The 20,139-nt window shown below is 34.6% G+C and overlaps 1 protein-coding gene across 5 annotated transcripts in view; it reads right to left on the bottom strand.

Annotated features, from left to right (window-relative positions):
* ATG4C (autophagy related 4C cysteine peptidase) overlaps positions 1-20,139 on the bottom strand; it is a 117,760-nt gene that overhangs the window by 24,399 nt on the left and 73,222 nt on the right. For all 5 annotated transcript variants that reach the window (XM_036911282.2, XM_057500272.1, XM_036911280.2 and 2 more), the window contains 4 exons: positions 17,959-18,095; positions 7,693-7,771; positions 6,964-7,040; positions 1,106-1,225 (listed from right to left, as the gene is read on the bottom strand). In XM_036911282.2, the coding sequence (XP_036767177.2) occupies positions 1,106-1,225; positions 6,964-7,040; positions 7,693-7,771; positions 17,959-18,095 (413 nt within the window). The remainder of the gene's footprint in view (positions 1-1,105; positions 1,226-6,963; positions 7,041-7,692; positions 7,772-17,958; positions 18,096-20,139) is intronic.

Genomic DNA, 20,139 nt, shown 5'->3' with positions numbered 1-20,139 from the left:
AATAAAGGAAAAAATGGAGAATACATATTTTGTTGTGTTCACTTGGCCTTCCAGGTTGAAAAGGAGAATGAAAAGGCGACAACTGTGAGAAATGAAGGATAAGGAAAGGTTCTCACATATCTCATTTTCTCCTCTCTTCATTCATTTTTCTGTCATGTTCCTGTTAAATTTCCTCTCTTACATGGCAGGTCAAGTAAACTAAACCTAGCTTATGTGAAACTTTTTATTTAACTTTTTCATACTACTTTTACATTGAAGAAATAAAATTTCAACTCACTATATGTCCATTTTCTGGAATAAAATTTACTGGAAGTAAAGCAATAAAAGGTACTATTATATCTGAGCTCAAGTTAAGAATTCCTCAAAATAATTCTAGTATTGGTTTTACTTAACATAAAATGATAACTTCTAACTATTGAACAATAGATATCCAGTAATGCTTACTTCCTAAATAAGTAATCTTTCAGATTTTCTGAAGTACTAAATATAGATGGACTCTAAGGCTCTATAAATGTTTTAGCAGTACTCAACAACCAGAAAAATACAGAGGTTTAAAGGTAATGAGAAGGAGTAAAATAAACCTATTTCAAAGATCCTATAAGTAGAATACATCAGATTAGACAAGCTTATTAGAAGGTAACAACACAGCTCATTTGATAAAGCAGTTCTGAGAAATGTGAAAATACCATTTCTCTTTCAAAAAAAATCAAAGCAGCACTTGGACTAACAAGAAATAATATACAATTTGGCTTAATCAAATACTTCATTAATTTTTTTCTGCCCCTTAAGGTATTGCCCTTTTAAAATCCTCTTCAAATAAAATATAACCTAATTGCTTGCACATGGCTACAGTTTGCAAAGGGATTTTTATTTCAACAGTGCCACCTAGTGGAGCAGTTAATACTTTGAACTGGTCACTAGTTGGTTTCGTTAGTCTCAAAGGCTAGAAGTCACCAAATTATTTTCTGGTTCACAATATTTCTAATAGTATTAACATTCAAGGGGAAAATGATCATAAGTTATTGACTTCTGTCTTCTGATAGACTATCTCTAATAAAAATTAGGTCATTGGCAAATATAATTATAATATTTTAAATTAAAGTACCTTAGTGATTTCTTCAGAGGCTCGTTTGAAGTCCTGAACATTTCGACAGTAAAATCCTATTGTACAGCTAGGATCCATTTTTTGAAATGACATCTTTTTGGGTGAAGAGCAGTGGAATGTCTATAATTTTAAAAAAAGTTCCTTAGGATTAGTTTTATTCGATGGATTTAAGTGTATGCAAGAATATTATTTAATTTAAAATTTGCTATTTAGCTTTCTCAAAACTATAACACTTTCAAATAGTGTTTTAGTCTATCCTATACAGAGGGTTCTTCCCACTTTCCAAAGGTGTGAAACATAAAAGCCTATATTGTGTATTGTATATCCAATTCACCAAATCTCCGCCTTATATGACATTAGTGCCATTCTACTAAAGAAAGGAAGTGTGTTAAAGTGGTATGCATTTATTTCTAACACTTGCAGAAGGGAGGAAAATGTACCCCTGAAAAACATATCAAAAAGCTGGTACCAGGTTTAGAATTAAGTTAGCTATTTCTATGAAAGTGCAACTAAGTCTGCTTTGTTGGATAGTCTAAATATTTATAAACCTTTAAATAAGGATATCAAGACTTTGTAAACAAATACACATATTCATGTAAATGTTCTGTAATGATATGAAGAGGTCAATTAAGAGTTATAGCAATTGACACAATTACTATGTAATTGCATATTCTCCCAACCTATTATTCTACTGTGCTTTACTTTTAGTTCTTGTTTATTCCCATACAGGATACAGGTGAAAATTGTTCTATTATGGTCTTTGCACTCCTCCTTACCAATCCTTCTGTCCCTTTAGTTCACTTTTCACAAGTGGTCACAGTGCCAAAGATATAAATGGGCTGGGGAGGCTGCTCAAGCCTCTCTATTTTTGCCAATGGGATGTACCTATTAGCAGAGTTCAGTGTCTTTACCACAAAAGCAGAAAAGGGGCAGAATATAAAGCTAATCATGCCATTTTGTTTTTTATTCACCACCACATTTTGGTGCTTTGTTTAAAATACATTTTTTTGTAATACTGTTTGATGCTTATATATCTTTAAATATCACTGTTGCTACCAAGTCTTTTTTTGCATGTATAAAAAATCATGTTTATGTAAAAAAGGAGGGTCACATATATTCATATTTGCTTGTTTCATAAATACACTCTACCGGGATATACAAAAATTCACAAGTTTAAAGGAGAGAGAAAACTGGGCAGATGGGAGGGAGACAAGTATGGGAAATTGTTGTATATTTTATATTTTTGATTTAAAGAACAATCTCAATTAAGAAATAATCTAGGCTGGATTTGAACTCATGAACTTAACATTTCCCTACATGTAATGCATAAAACTGAAGGTTTTTAATTTGAAACTATTAAAATGCAGAAAAAGTCAGGCTTTCATATTCATTATATTCATGGTGAATCAATTAAAATCACTCTCTTTTCTCCCCCTACATCTTGGTCATCCAATTAGTATCCCATATTATCACCAGAGGATATATGAAACATATACATGCAAGCTGCTTTTTTTTCCTTCTGAATAGTTCAGTCGTAGTATTAGATTTAAATCCAACATCAGAGCAGTAAATATAGACCAAACAAATGTATTTTCAAAACTATGACTTCCATAAAACATTTAACACCTTCTTCATATAGAGAAATCCAACCTAACTAGAACCCTCCAGAGCAGTAGTCAACGTAAGTATTGTCTTAGTTGGGCTTTTTCTAACAATACTTCACCTGTTTATTTATGAAGAGATATTAAAAACTGATCTGGAAAGGCATTTAAGACCTAAGAAACTTTTCAGTTAATAATACACAGGAGTATTTTACTGTATAAGGTACAGACAGTTCTACGCCATATTTACGAAAAATTACATTCAAGGTAGGTAAAAATGATCATTTGCCCATGTCCTTCCAAACACAATAATAAGGAATGTTTATTAGCTTTTACTACTTGGGGATAAGGAGGAAGGACCAAAAGTTTGTGCAAGGTCCAACAAAGTATTTTTTTAATTCATTTACAATGGTGTTTACACATTATACTAAAGCAATGATTAAAGTTTTCAGGTAAGAACCAATAAGAGTAAGCTGAATAGGCTTAGGGCTCTATCATTGTATTGCTTTAATCATCATAGATAGTAATGGCAAATACTAAATTGCTATTCATGGTTGTTTTGGTATCTACAAAGAACTTTTTAATTATTCACAAAAACACAGATATAAATCTCTGATCATTGACTGAAATTGCTATTGGATGTTACTACATGAATAATAGGAAACATAGAGAGGCATTATATATCATTTAAATTTAAAATTACATTCTTTTGTTAACCCAAGAATATTTTTAAGTCAAATCAACATTAATTTAGAATGCAGAATCACCTCTATTTATTGCAGAACAAGTTAGATTTTAAAATATTTTCCCAAGAGGCATTACAAAGCTATGTTCATTGTGATAATTCCTTCAGCTATGCACTTATGATTTCTTTTTTAACTTTTAAAATTCTAATGATTGATAAGAGTAGCAACTTGCACTTCACAGAAATATTTTAGGGAGTATTCACTAAGTACACCTCTGTGACAATGAAACATGTTTCTGAAAAAACTTCCCAGGGTGAGTCAATTCCCATTTATTTCATTTTCAATACATTATTTATTCATTGCTTCAACAGATAGTGATCAGGCACCTACTAAGTGCCAGGCACTATTCTTGGCTTATTATTCGGAAAAGTGGGTCCTATCACCTGATGACACAAACAACACTGAAACAAGGAGTTTTATTACAGCTATGTTATTGTGGTGACTTAGATGAGGCTTCCTGAGAGAGAATATGCTTACTAAAAAGCCCCTCCTACTAACTGCAATTCACATGTGTAATTCATAAAGGGTACATCTTTCACTGATGAATTCACTCATCCATCTGTTTAATCACATCATTCTTATAGCTTTAATGCCACTATTCTCTGAATTTATTAAGATAGATTAAAATAGTCACGACTGTCATGAACCTTCTAAAACCTGAAACCCAGGAACCAGAACAGACTAACATGTGTATAAATGAGGCTTTTCTTACCTTATTAATATTCTATAAATATTAAGGTAATAGAACATTACCTTAATAGTGGAACAGAATTTGTTACTTGTAAAGGTTAGAACCTGTCATCACAAAAGTGTATCATAAACATGGACAGTGACTACAATGAGGTGGGGGGGTCACTTGATAATATGGGTTGAATGCAGTAACCACAACGTTGCTCATGTGAAACCTTCATAAGACTGTGTATCAATGATATCTTAATTTTTTTAAAAGTGTATCATAAATAACATGAAACAATAGTTTATGGTTTGGGAAGTCTTAATTTATTAAATATATACACACACAAGCACATAAATGCATTTTAAGCTAGGCTTTTCATCCCAACAATTGAAACTTTGCCTATCCTACACCACTGACAATGGGAATCCACAATTCAACATACCCTCACTGCTAAAGCCCATTTGAGTTCTTCTCAATCTCTTCTAATCTGAAATTGTCCTATCATGACTTTTCCTTTAGGTTGTTCAGGCTGCTCGTTTGAACCCCATTCCCTATATGAAAATTATAGAGCATGAGTTTACACATTATAATATGTCCTCACTAAACTATGTGCTCCATTCCTCAGTCCTGACCAAGGATTGCCCTGGCATATACCCACTATTAAACTGAGGATCTAAATATGACTACTTAGGTTCACTTCACAATGTTAAAAACTCAGTCAAGATAACAAAAGATGAGGAAGACTCTTAAAAGTTGGTATAGAAATTCAATAGTATATATCCGTATAATGTAAAAGAAAATGTCACAAGAATTAAAAATAAACACAAATATACCTAATCAAAGCATTTGGAACTACAGAGAAGAAAAGAGTTCAACAGAGGACTCTCAAGTGCTTAGGAAACTGCCTTGCCCATAGAAAGAGCTCAATAAACTATAGCTTAAAAAGGAAGAAATAACTTGGTCTGGTTTGGTTTCAAAATTTTTAAAGTTCAACTCTAGAAGTGTGTGTGTGTGTGTGTGTGTGTATAGAGAGAGAGAGAGAGAGAGAGAGCATAGGAAAGGATGGTTAGTAATATAGGGTAGTTAAAATACCTCCATTTGGAGCATTTTAAGCTTAAGAAATGATAAAGAACAAAAAGTGAAATACTACTTCTGTACAAAAATAGATACTGTAATTTCTGTATTATACTCTCATACAAAAATAAATGATACTATTCACTAAATAATCTTAAATAAATTTCTGCATTGAAAAAAATTTAAAAACTGTCCAGGGGAATAATACAGACAATTCGAGATACCCTACCTGCATCTTAAAAATATAACATCTATTCCCACTCTCTTGGTGGCCCAATGTGTAAGAAATAAATGCTTGTGTGCTTTTAAGAAGTTAATTTCACAAGTTTTACTTTACAAAGTAGAGAAAGAAAGAAAATCAGTTCTTTTCCATTTTCACTGCTACCATCTTACAAACTTTCACTGACTCACTCATGAAGTGTTGCAACAGTGTCCCAATAACGAGGTATAACCTTTCTAATATTGGTTGTTGTAGACATAACCAGGATATTCATTCACCTGGCATCTTTGTAGAATCTCTCAAAGTATCAAATGAATAGTCTCTCTCTCTCCACTGGCCAAAATAATCAACCTTAATAATCTTCTAATTTGCCAATTTTAGATAATACTAGAACACTATGAACAATTTTCCATCTAAATTTCAAGTATCTACTTTCTAAGGAGTCAGTTTAGCACAGATACACTGGAACTTAGACACAGGAATCAGTGCGACAAGACCACAATGCAGCAGATAGAGAATTAAATGTAGTTCATGCAGCCCAATTCTATAGTGCCTTCCATAGTAACAATCAGTCAACCAGAAATATTTATTAAGGTTTACAAGCAAGATACTATGAAGGAAGAAAGTAGAAAGCAAACCTTATCTCTGGCCTCAAGATGCTTGTACTTTAGTTGATATAACAGTTCACAAAGGATGCTAGGATGTTTTATAATGTATCTTTCAGAACTAGATTTTAATCTTGCAGTTTATCTATTTTCATAATCTACCCCTGAAATGCTATTAGGTATTAATATTAGCTAGCAAGCTCTTACTAAAACAAAGAACAAAACCACAATTCGAACTTGTCAAGCCCTTGAGAATTAGTGATCCATGGCATTTAAGTGATTAAAATTATTTTAAAAGTCTGTAAAAACAACTGGGAAAATAAAAACCAAAACCACATAATAATTACAGGTCTCACTTACATACTCTGAAAATCTTCTGAATTAAAATACTGGATCACAAAATAATCAACATAAAGGAAGGGAAGATGTCAGGAAACCAAAGCTAACCAAATATTAGAAACCCAACTAACCTCTTGAAAACTTAGAGACAAAGACTTAATTATTCTACATAAAGCAAAATAATTTAGCAGAAATTTAAGTCACTTTGTCATCTAACTCAATCCCATAACCTTGTTTTTCTCCCCCCTCCTTTATTTCTTTTTTTAAACATGCCTAACATTTTAAATTCTTCAGTACTGTTCAGCTATATATCTACAAAATTATTTGGAGGCCTGATCATTTATTTTGGTAGGGCTAGGGTACCTAACAAGTTAGAGACAAAGACAAATGAAGAAAAAAGTATATCATAAATTAAAATTCAGCAACAAATCATTTAACCTTAAATCATTGTGTGGGTTATGGTTTTATTAAATCATCAAGATATTGATTATTAACTTGTAACTGTAATACCAGAAAAGCATAGCAGCTTGGCACATCTCAAAATTAGAGTTTGCTTCATATGGTAAGAAAACAGTACCAGCTCTTTATCTTTAGTACCTCAAGAGGGAAATCCTTTATGCTGACATCTACAAAAGACTGGCAGTAATGAGGATCCATGTAAATCAAACTGTCATCTACAAGGACAAAACAGGAGACAAGTAATTCAAAAAACACCTTATTATTACACTGCTTACAATCCAATTTCTATGTAGAACAGCTGAAAAAAATCTGGGAGTAACAGCTTGCCAGACTGATATTCATTGACTGAAACATAGGTTTGCACAGGACAGATTAACTTCTGCATAATCAAATTGTATAAGCAGAATTTTTTAAGTGATGAGACTGTCATTTAATTTTTGGTGATAAAATTACTTTCACAAACATACAATTATATTTTACAGTTTGCATATGAAAAATGTATTGCACTACTTTATCCTGACAAGAAGAACATATTGCTTGTCATTTTATCATCAACTAGCACCACTATAACTGGTAAAAAGTAAATATGTAAATAGCAACTGCCAGAATGTGGCAGCAATGTCTTCTGAAGTTTAGTGAAGCCAATAAATTATGCCTTGTTTATTCAATAACAGAAATTAAACATACATTTTACAGAATCCAATTATGTTGTGGACCAAATGACAAATGAGTGGCTATGGTAGGACTGATGAATTTATAAGGTATTCATTTTGTTCTGTTAATCATCCTGTTTCCAAATGATCTCATATTAACTTTCTGACTTTTAAAAGAAAATAATGAAGAAACACATTTTATTAAATCACTAACCTTGAAATCCAGCAAAGTAATATGACTGTTTAGGTTTGCCACCAATAATACCCACACAATATTCAAGGCTTAAAATACCCTGCCGAAAAAAATTAATACAGATTTAGAGTCAAGAAATAAATGGTAATTATTCAAAGCAACCAAATTTGTATTACCAATATTAGCAGTTCCTAAACATTCACCCCTAGTTATATTTTTATTACATTTGTCCTTATGTTCTGAAATCCTTTTGTCTACCTATTTTCCATTTTTAAAAAATCACTCAACATTAACATGACTAAATCAAATATTCTGATCAGCATATCATTCAACAACATTAGACATCTACTAAATGCCAGATATAGAGAGAAACATTACCACATAGAAGCAATGAAATTCCTGTGAAAGCCAAAGCCCTTGAACTTTCGGTTGGCTAGCACAGCCCTATCATGATCAATGTAATATTTCCTTCAGGTTTTTAAAAATGCTACAAATAGCTCTTACACCTTGTTACCTCACTGAGTCTTAGAATCCCAAACTAAAAACCATTTGTAATCAATGGCATTCACTTGAAAACATTTTTATGGTACTTCATTTGGAATAAATATAAAGATGATTGAAAGCAACTTAATCTAAGGAAAATAATAACTATTATGTCTAAAGCTAATTTATTTTGCTAACTGCAAAATGTCAGAGATACCTCAATAAAATATTTAGTATGACCCCTCAGCATCTATTCTAAGCAGAACTCTATTGAAGCTGGGCCAAATAATTCTACACCTTTTAGAGAAATAATTCTACACCTTTTAGAGAAAACACGTCCAGTGGAGTCAATTAGAAACACGGCAGTGGAATCAGTAATGACTTGTCAATGGTTCCTGCATTAATTTTAGTATGTACTATGTTAGAAAACACAAATAATGACAAAGTGTACCATATAAAACCCCAGAAGTATTAAAACATAGTTAAAACTTTCCTTCTCTTAGATGACAGGGTTTTTTTATTTCTAGAAAATAAAAAAATAAAGAATATATAAACAAATGCTTTTGCTCGTTTAACAATAATCAAATCACAGAGTTTTTGCAAAGCTTAATTATTTTATTAAAAGTAGTATGCGGTCATTGTAAAAACCACACTCGCAGAAAATATGTATTAAAAGATTAAAATTTCTCACAGCTGGACGGAAGCACCCTGGCACACTCAGCCCAGCAGCTGGGAATCCCAGGGAACTCAGAGCGCACTAACCCCCATGGCGGCAGCACAGCTCTGAAGCCCCTCGCAGCGATAAACACCTCCTGATTCCACCTCCAACGTGGCTCCGCCATGGCAGAGCAGCAGCCTGAGGCCGGCCACGCCCACAGCAGCAGGGCAGAGCTTCTTCCACAGCGGCTGGGCAAGAATCAGAGATCCCATCTGTGCGCAGCTGCCCAGCACAAGCCGCAAGGGGTTGCTGTTCTCCCAGGAGAGGAAGGCCACAAACTAGCAAGAAGGGACATTCTCCCAGCCAACACACGCGCCAGCTCCCAACAACTAACCCTATCGCCATGAAAAGGTAGAAGAATTTAATCCAGACCAAAATCACAGAGACAACCTCTGAGAAGGAGCTTGGAGAGATAGACCTAACCAATCTTCCAGAAAAAGAACTCAAAATAAAGGTCATAACCATGTTGATGGACTTGCAGAGAAATATACAAGAGCTAAGGAGGGAGACTACAAAAATAAAACAACCTCTGGAAGAATTTAAAAGCAGAATGGATGAGATGCAAGAGGCCATCAAAGGAATAGAAACCAGAGAACAAGAACACATAGAGGCTGACAGAGAGAGAGATAAAAGGATTTCCAGGAATGAAACAATATTAAGAGAACTGTATGATCAATCCAAAAGGAACAATATCTGCATTATAGGGGTACCAGAAGAAGAAGAGAGAGAAAAAGGGATAGGAAGTGTATGTGAAGAAATAATTGCTGAGAACTTCGCCAAAGTGGGAGGGAAATAATCGCTCAGACCACGGAAGTCCACACAACTCCCAACAAAAGGGACCCAAGGAGGACAACACCAAGACACATAATAATTAAAATGGCAAAGATCAAGGACAAGGACAGAGTTTTAAAGGCAGCTAGAGAGAGAAAAAAGGTCACCGACAAAGGAAAACTGATCAGGCTATCATCAGACTTCTCAACAGAAACCTTACAGGCCAGAAGAGAATGGCATGATATATTTAATGCAATGAAACAGAAGGGCCTCGAACCAAGAATACTGTATCGAGCACGACTATCATTTAAATATGAAGGAGGGACTAAACAATTCCCAGACAAGCAAACATTGAGGGAATTTGCCTCCCATAAACCACCTCTACAGGATATTTTAAAGGGACTGCTCTAGATGGGATCACTCCTAAGGTGAAATAGATGTCACCAGAGAAAATAAAATCACAGCAAAGAAAGCAGACCAGCCAAATACTAACTAAAGGTAAAAAATAAAATCAGCTACTCACAAAAGCAGTCAAAGGAAACACAAGAGTACAGAATAAAACACCTAACATATAAAGAATGGAGGAGGAGGAATAAGAAGGGAGAGAAATACAGAATCATCAGACTGTGTTTATAATAGCTTAATAAGTGAGTTAAGTTAGACAGTTAAATAGTAAAGAAGCTACCCTTGAACCTTCATAACCACGAACCTAAAGCCTGCCATGGCAATAAGTACATATCTTTCAATAATCACCCTAAATGTAAATGGACTGAATGCACCAATCAAAAAATGCAGAATAATAGAATGGATAAAAAAGCAAGACCCATCTATATGCTGCTTATAAGAGACTCACCTCAAACCCAAAGACATGCACAGACTAAAAGTCAAGGGATGGAAAAAGATATTTCATGCAAACAACAGGAACAAAAAAGCAGGTGTTGCAGTACTAGTACCAGACAAAATAGACTTCAAAACAAAGAAAGTAACAAGAGATAAAGAAGGACTTTACATAATGATAAAGGGCTCAGTCCAACAAGAGGATATAACCATTCTAAATATATATGCACCCAACACAGGAGCACCAGCATATGTGAAACAAATACTAACAGAACGAAAGGAGGAAATAAAATGCAATGCATCCATTTTAGGAGACTTCAACACACCACTCACTCCAAAGGATAGATCCAGCAGACAGAAAATAAGTAAGGACACAGAGGCACTGAACAACACACTAGAACAGATGGACCTAATAGACATCTATAGAACTCTACATCCAAAAGCAACAGGTTACATATTCTTCTCAAGTGCACGTGAAACATTCTCCAGAATAGACCACATATTAGGCCACAAAAAGAGCCTCAGTAAATTCCAAAAGATTGAAATCCTACCAACCAACTTTTCAGATGACAAAGGTATAAAACTAGAACTCAATTGTACAAAGAAAGCAAAAAGGCTCACAAACACATAGAGGCTTAACAACATGCTCCTAAATAATCAATGGATCAATGACCAAATTAAAATAGAGATCAAGCAATATATGGAAATAAATGACAACAACAACACAAAGCCCCAACTTCTGTGGGACGCAGCGAAAGCAGTGTTAAGATGCAAGTATATAGAAATCCAGGCATATTTAAAGAAGGAAGAACAATCCCAAATGAATAGTCTAATATCACAATTATTGAAATTGGAAAAGAAGAACAAATGAGGCCTAAAGTCAGCAGAAGGAGGGACATAATAAAGATCAGAGAAGAAATAAATAAAAAGAATAAAACAACAGAAAAAAATCAATGAAACCAAGAGCTGCTTCTTTGAGAAAATAAACAAAATAGATGTATCTAGCCAGACCTGTTAAGAGAAAAAGAGAATCAACACACATCAATAGAATCAGAAAGGAGAAAGGAAAAAACACGACGGACCCCACAGAAATACAAAGAATTATTAGAGTATACTATGAAAACCTATATGCTAACAAGCTGGAAAACCCAGAAGAAATGGATAATTTCCTAGAAAAATACAACCTTCCAAGACAGACCAAGGAAGAAACAGAAAATCGAAACAAACCAATTACCAGCAAAGAAATTGAAGTGGTAATCAAAAAACTACCCAAGAACAAAACACCCAGGCCAGATGGATTTACCTCGGGATTTCATCAGACATACAGAGAAGACATAATACCCATTCTTCTTAAAGTTTTCCAAAATATAGAAGAGGAGGGAATACTCCCAAACTCATTCTATGAAGCCAACATCACTCTAATACCAAAAGCAGGCAAAGACCCCACCAAAAAAGAAAATTATAGACCAATATCCCTGATGAATGCAGATGCAAAAATACTCAATAAAATATTAGAAAACTGAATTCAAAAATACATCAAAAGGATCATATACCATGACCAAGTGGGATTCATCCCAGGGATGCAAGGATGGTACAACATTCAAAAATCCATCAACATCATCCACCACATAAACAAAAAGGAGAAAAACCACATGATTATTTCCATAGATGCCGAAAAAGCATTCGATAAAATTCAACATCCATTCATGATAAAAACTCTCCACAAAATGGGTATAGAGGGCAAGTGCCTCAACATAATAAAGGCCATATATGAAAAACCCATAGCCAACATCACACTGAACAGCGAGAAGCTGAAAGCTTTACCACTGACATTAGGAACAAGACAGGGATGCCCACAGTGTTATTCAACATAGTACTGGAGGTCCTAGACATGGCAATTAGACAAAACAAAGAAATACAAGGAATCCAGATTGGTAAAGAAGAAGTTCAACTGTCACTATTTGCAGATGACATGATATTGTACATAAAAAACCCTAAAGACTCCACTCCAAAACTACTAGAACTGATATCGGAATACAGCAAAGTTGCGGGATACAAAATTAACACACAGAAATCTGTGGCTTTCCTACACACTAACAATGAACCAATAGAAAGAGAAATCAGGAAAACAATTCCATTCACAACTGCATCAAAAAGAATAAAATACCTAGGAATAAACCTAACCAAGGAAGTAAAAGACCTATACCCTGAAACCTATAAGAAACTCTTAAGAGAAATTAAAGAGGACACTAGCAAATGGAAACTCATCCCATGCTCTTGGCTAGGAAGAATTAATATCGTCAAAATGGCCATCCTGCCCAAAGCAATATACAGATTTGATGCAATCCCTATCAAATTACCAATAACATTGTTCAATGAACTGGAACAAATAGTTCAAAAACTCATATGGAAACACCAAAGACCCCAAACAGCCAAAGCAATCTTGAGAAGAAGAATAAAGTTGGGGGGATCTCTCTTCCCAACTTCAAGCTCTACTACAAAGCCACAGTAATCAAGACAGTTTGGTACTGGCACAAGAATAGAGCCAGAGACCAGTGGAACAGAATAGAGACTCCAAACATTAACCCAAACATATATGGTCAATTAATATGTGATAAAGGAGCCAAGGACATACAGTGGGGAAATGACAGTCTCTTCAACAGATGGTGCTGGCAAAACTGGACAGCTACATGTAAGAGAATGAAACTGGATCACTGTCTAACCCCATACACAAAAGTAAATTCAAAATGGATCAAAGACCTGAATGTAAGTCATGAAACCATAAAACTCTTAGAAAAAAACATCATCAAAAATCTCTTGGACATAAACATGAGTGACTTCTTTGTGAACATATCTCCCCAGGCAAGGAAAACAAAAGCAAAAATGAACAAGTGAGACTATATCAAGCTGAAAAGCTTCTGTACAGCAAAGGACACCATCAATAGAACAAAAAGGTACCCTATAGTATGGGAGAATATATTCATAAATGACAGATCCAATAAAGGGTTGACATCTGAAATATATAAAGAGCTCATGCACCTCAATAAACAAAAAGCAAATAATCCAATTAAAAAATGGGCAGAGGAACTGAATAGACACTTCTCCAAAGAAGAAATTCAGATAGCCAACAGGCACATGAAAAGATGCTCCACATCACTAATCATCAGAGAAATGCAAATTAAAACCACAATGAGATATCACCTCACACCAGTAAGGATCTCCACCATCCAAAAGACAAACAACAATAAATGTTGGCAAGGTTGTGGAGAAAGGGGAACCCTCCTGTACTGCTGGTGGGAATGTATATCAGTTCAACCATTGTGGAAAGCAGTATGGAGGTTCCTCAAAAAGCTCAAAATAGAAATACTATTTGACCCAGGAATTCCACTTTTAGGAATTTACCCTAAGAATGCAGCAGCCAAGTTTGAAAAAGACAGATGCACCTCTATGTTTATCGCAGCACTATTTACAATAGCCAAGAAATGGAAGCAACCTAAGTGTCCATCAGTAGATGAATGGATAAAGTAGATGTGGTACATATAAACAATGGAATATTATTCAGCCATAAGAAGAAAACAAATCCTACCATTTGCAACAACATGGATGGAGCTAGAGGGTAGGTATTATGCTCAGTGAAATAAGCCAGGGGGAGAAAGACAAGTACCAAATGATTTCACTTATATGTGGAGTATAAAAACAAAGAAAAACTGAAGGAACAAAACAGCAGCAGAATCACAGAACCCAAGAAAGGACTAACATTTACCAAAGGGAAAGGGACTGGGGAGGATGGGTGGGAAGGGAGGGATAAAGGTGGGGGAAATGAAAGGGGGTATTATAATTAGCATGTATAATTACCATGTAGCGGGGCACGGGGAGGGCTGTGCAACACAGAGAAGACAAGTGGTGATTCTACAGCATCTTACTACACTGATGGACACTGACTGTAATGGGGTTTGTGGGGGGGACTTGGTGAAGGGGGAGCCTAGTAAACATAATGTTCTTCATGTAATTGTAGATTAATGATAACAAAATAAAAAATAATAATAATAAATAAATAAATAAAAATTTCCCCAGACCCCAAAATTCAGAGCTCATCATTATTAACATTTGGTGGATACCTTCTTGAAATCTGTCTACATTACATATATTCACACACAGATTTATAAATACAATTTTACATATGTAGCACCACAAGCACTTGGTAGTGTAACTTTTGTTACTTATTATATCATAACCAGCTTTTCTTATCAATAAAGATAGATATCTGTTATAATACTTAATGGCTGTAAAATATTCTAGTTTATGAAGATTAACAAAATGTGCTTTAAAATCTCCATTTTGAGTATTTCTTTCTAGGTTCTCACTGTCATAAATAACCCTCTAAGAACAACCTTGTATATTTTCAATCTTGTGAAAATATCAGAGGGTTTTTTAGAAAGGAGAACTAAAAAAATTAATAAAACAGAAGGCATATTAGGTTAAAATTTTGGAGCTAATTAAAAAATAAATTAAGGTGACATTATACAAAAAAATACCTGGTAATATCAGTTATTATTCTATTGTTATAGTTATTGTATTATTAGTTCTATTATTCAACAGCTTTTCCCCAAACAAAAAATCCTTAACACAATTAGAGAGGGCCTTAATTTAGCTTGAGGCAATCTGATCAGCTGACACACAATGTTTCTGACATAGGGACCCATGAAGAAGTTAAAGCTCTAAGCCCTCCAGAGATGGAAAAGAAGAGAATATACATAGCAGGAGTCATCATGGACTCTCCCCAGAAAAGGAATGATTCAAAATGATGGAAGAAAGACTTGGTTCTTGACTGTATTTCCTTTGCAACAGACTAGAGCGGATTTAGCAATAAACATTTAGGAGCAGATTAAGAGCTAGAATGCCATTACGTATAAGAAGTCGTATCTTTGGAAACTTGAAAACTTTTCAGTTTCTAAAAAAGCTTCTTTACAGTTATCTAGTGGTGAGAATTTATTGAGCTGTAACCATGAAGCAATAAATAAGATTTCAGTAATCAGTCAAAAAGGAAAGTCCTAATTTGTCTTGCTGAAGAGACCATATTAGATTTTCCTCATTCCAGATCCTTTAAAATATAAATAAATAAATAAATAAACTTCCTGAACTAAGGGCTGATAAAGCACCACACCAAACTTCTGTCTCCTTACAGAACATAGCAAGAGATGGTACCATCTCTGAAATACTGTGGAATTACCTTGATTAATAAAATTGAAAAACAGAACCGAGTGGTGAATTTTAGTTAGTATAATGTATGCACAATGGTTTGGCAGGAAAACATACAACAGTTGACAAAGATGGAGGAGAAGGAAGCCTAGGAAGATGGGGCAAGAGAGGGAGAGGTACAGAGTGGTGACGGATAGAGAGGAAAGGGAGAGGTGAAGGAGGGGAGGAGATGGAGGAAGAAGACATGGAGAGGAAGCAGAAACGGACCAGGGAGAAGGGAAGAGGAAGGTTATTTTTCCTTTAGGGCTGTTAGATACACTTACTTTTTCACTTCTAAGTGAATGCCTCTTTACATATTCTCATTTTGGCTTTTGACCCAACCACCCTCTGACCAAGCATAACACCTAGGCTATAACACCTAATTCTATTTTCTGGTTTATGTTGTAGTATTTATACTATTTTCAGTTTTAATAAAATTCCTCATTTTTTCAAGGCCAGAGATGTAATTCCTCTTTCTAACTACTTCACCCATCCATTTCAGCCATTTTTTACCTGATTACTGAAAAACTAAAATGTCTGAATAGTCACTGCTCTCTCATTTAGTGGACTATAATGTAAATTAAATTAGAAACTCAAAGAAATGTTGCATGTTGAAAGTCTATATTTTAGGGAAAAACATGAAAAATGATAAAAGTTCTGGTCTCTGTTACCAGTTTCCTATTTGAACTTGAACATACCACTTAACCTCTTTTCCTTTTCTGTTTTATAAAGACGATCCTGTGTCTAGTTATTGTGAGAGCAAAATATATTATACAAGTATGAAAGTCTTGAAAATGTTATACAAAATATGAGAGTTAAATATTTGAGCACCTCCAATATATTAGGTATTGAGGCTCACTTTAACAGCTAACCATGGTTCGTTTCACTATGAATCAGGCTCCAATGACTCATTCAAGAGAATTAGGCTGTCCTGCCACTTAATAAATACTATCAATACCACCAAATAGTAAAGCCCTAGGCCAGGTAAAACATGCCTCAAAACCATCTGCAGTCCATTCCACCAGGAATGGGGGTTTGGCCAAAGAGTCAGTTCCATGATTGCCCAAGATCTCTCACCTTTTCATGGTAGTACAAAAAGTAGAGGAAATCCAGATTTGGTTACTACTTACTGAGACATGACAACATGCTAGAAGTCCCAAAACCCCAATGGATTCTCTAGATGAAATGGTTCCTAACTTCTCACATTCCAACAATAATTCTACTAAAGAGCCCACATGTTAGAAATCAAAAACCCCAGTTTTATTTAGGGGATTCACACATTATCAGTATTATAGTATTGGTATTATCAGTAACAAGTATGCCTGCAAAATTTTAGTAACTACTAGGAAAAGCCAATATACCAGCTAGTAGACTTCCATATACCACATATTGAAAACTTTTCTAGATTTTTAGAATCAGCATAATCTAGAGTAAGAATAGATGTGTCACCTAAATATATAGGGTCCATGAGGCTTCACCTAAGTCATAAAATATAAATCCAGACTTTATTTCAAGATTACTAGATGCTATAACACTGCATTCAAAGAGAAATTACATCTATGGCCTTTAAAATATGAGGAATTTTATTAAAACTGTGAAAATAATATAAATACTACAACATTAACCAGAAATTAAGTATTTCAAAAGTTAAAGTTTTGTAACAACTGAGTATCGTGGTGCCCAAAACAAGAAAACATAATTAGACATCTTCTTTTGGAAAAAAGAATTATGTATACTGAAATAGAACAGACTTTTAACTGGTTAACATGAAGAAAACAAAGTTGGAACCTCCCCCAACACAATCTTCAGCATTGCTGTCTATATAAATAGCCATTCTATTTACTGACCTTATGGTGGCACAGGAAACAAATTAGGAGATAATGCAGCAGTAATAGAACACACAGTTTGTTTCAGTAATTACCTTGATAGAGTTTGATGTGGGTTTTATGAATTAGCAAAGGTACATACTTTTAAAAATCACGAATAAGGATAATGAGAATTGTAGACATACTACACATTATGATCATTGCTGCATTTGTGTCTCTTTGATTAGCTACAAAGATTAAAGGCTTTTGTCATAGAACACTGTACACTTCAAATCACATCTCTAATATTAAGCTTTACAATCTACAACTGTAAAATCATAACTACCCATTTAATACAAAAAAAACTGCAAACATTCTATGTTTTTCGTATTAGCAAGAGCTGCCTTAAAAGAAAAATTAGTTCTTATTTCATACCTTTACAAAATCTAAGTAGTCCATGTTGGTTTTTTCTCCACCAAGTCTAACAGGAATTAGAATAATAACAGCTTTGTTATCTGTATTATCAGAGGCCATGGAATCACACTGTTTATCAATTACATCAGAACTGTAAACTGAGAAAAACATAATGAATATGTATTAAATTTTACAAAAATGATTTTCAGAAACATTTTTAGCCTAATGCACATTGGCTAAATTGGCCTAATGTACATTTACCCCTACACTAGACAGTCATCTGATCTCTGATATCATTATCAAGGTTTCAAGTTTAAAAGTACCTACTGCATTCAGGCTTTCAACAGATATTTATTGAGTAGCTACTACTATACAGCAAAGAGGCTTCAGGGAGTGAGCAAAACAGAGAAAAATCCCTGCCCTCATAGAGTATACACTCAAATATGAGGAAATAGAGAACATAGAAGTAAAATATAAGTTATGTCAAATGGCGACAGGTGCTTTGAAGAAAAACAGGGAGAAAGAAATGCTGAGGGGTGAGGGCAATTTAAAATAAGAGGGTAGGGAAGGCCTTATGAAAACCAACATTTAAGTCAAGATTTAAAGTAAGAAATCAAGAAATACAGGTATCTGGGGAAAGAGCATTCCAGGTAGAAAGATCAGCAAATGCCTTAAGACAAAAGCATAAGTAACATGTTCCAGGAACAAGAGGCCCATTGCCTCTGGGGAGAAGTGAGCAAGGGAACAATAGTAAGAAATGCTGTTAGGAGATAAAGTTACACATTAGGGGAGAATGAAGACAGATGGTGTAAACTCTTCAATGCCATTGTAAAGACTTCAGTTTTTACTTTGAGTGACATGGGAAGCCACTGAAAAGCTTTTAAAGAAAGCAACATCCCGACCTGACTTATACTTTACCAGTCTGGTTCCAGCGTTGATAAGCTGTAGGGTGTAAGGTCTAAAGCACAGAGAACAGTTAGAAAGTCACTGTAGTAATCCAGCAAGGGAGGACGGTAGCTTGAACAAAAGCAGTAATGTGAAGACAGAGAATGGTTATGAGATGGTCATGTGGATGTGGTGAAAGTAATCAGTTTGAAGATAAAGAATTCAATAATAAAGTACACGTAAAATGTGAGAGAGAAAAAGGAGTCATAGGTGACTTGAATGATTCTAGTTTAAGAAAAGAGAACAAGAAAACTGTCATTTACAAAGACAATAAACTGCAGAAAGAGAAAATATAAGAGGGAGGATCGGAAATTTAGTTGACATACTAAGCTTGAGGTATCTGTTAGACATGAAAGCATGGAAGATGAGTAGGCAGTTAAGTATATAAAAGCCTGGATTTGAGGGGAAATCTGGGATAGACCTATAAATTTGGGTGTTGACAGCATACAGATGATACCGTAAAGCAGTAAGACTGGGTGAATTCAAATCCTTGTACACAGGAAAAGAGATGAGGTGCAAAGGTGAACACAACACATCAATTTTAGAAATCAGGAAGGTAAGGAAAAACCAGCAAAGGAGACTGAAGGAGTGGAGAAGAAGATATAAGGGAAACTTGAAGAGCAGTGTTTTGAAAATTAATAAGTAAACAAAATGCTATGAGGAGGAGGAAGTGGTCCACTGAGTCAAATGATGCTGACAGATAGTGCGATGTAAAGACTGATCAGTGATCACTGGATTTAGCAACACTGAACTGTTGTTATGAGCAGTTTTCTTCAAGAGTGATGGATGTGAAAGCCTAAGTGGAATAGTTCAAGAGAAAAAGTGAGGATTTTGTAGAAACAGATATAGACAAAACTTTATTTTTGTTCAACAAGAAAATTTTATTCGAAACTTACTTTACACCCACACTCCCTGGCAGTTTAATCAAACTCTTCTGCTTGCCACAGTTAGCTGACGAACAAATTCTGCCACTTGTGCCCCAGCTCTTCCCTTTAAATTCCAAATTTAGATTATGAGCTATCAAATTCTTCTGTTCACCAGTTTCCCTATCTCTCTGTCTAAACCAAAGCTACAAAATACAATAGTTCTTTCCATGTTTCAGTTCTATCATTTTACTTTTTCCAAATCACTCAGTAGTGGCTTACAATTATAAACATTTAAATTCTCTCATTTTTCTGAGGCAGTGCACACATGTCCAACCCTTATCTTTGACTTTTCTCAACTATCACACACTCCAATCAAAGGAGCTTTCCCTTC

This window comes from Manis pentadactyla, chromosome 4 (genome assembly GCF_030020395.1).
Source record: "Manis pentadactyla isolate mManPen7 chromosome 4, mManPen7.hap1, whole genome shotgun sequence".
Classification (NCBI taxonomy): domain Eukaryota; kingdom Metazoa; phylum Chordata; class Mammalia; order Pholidota; family Manidae; genus Manis; species Manis pentadactyla.
Note: the sequence above shows the minus strand (reverse complement) of the source record. Positions and strands in the feature narration are given on the sequence as shown.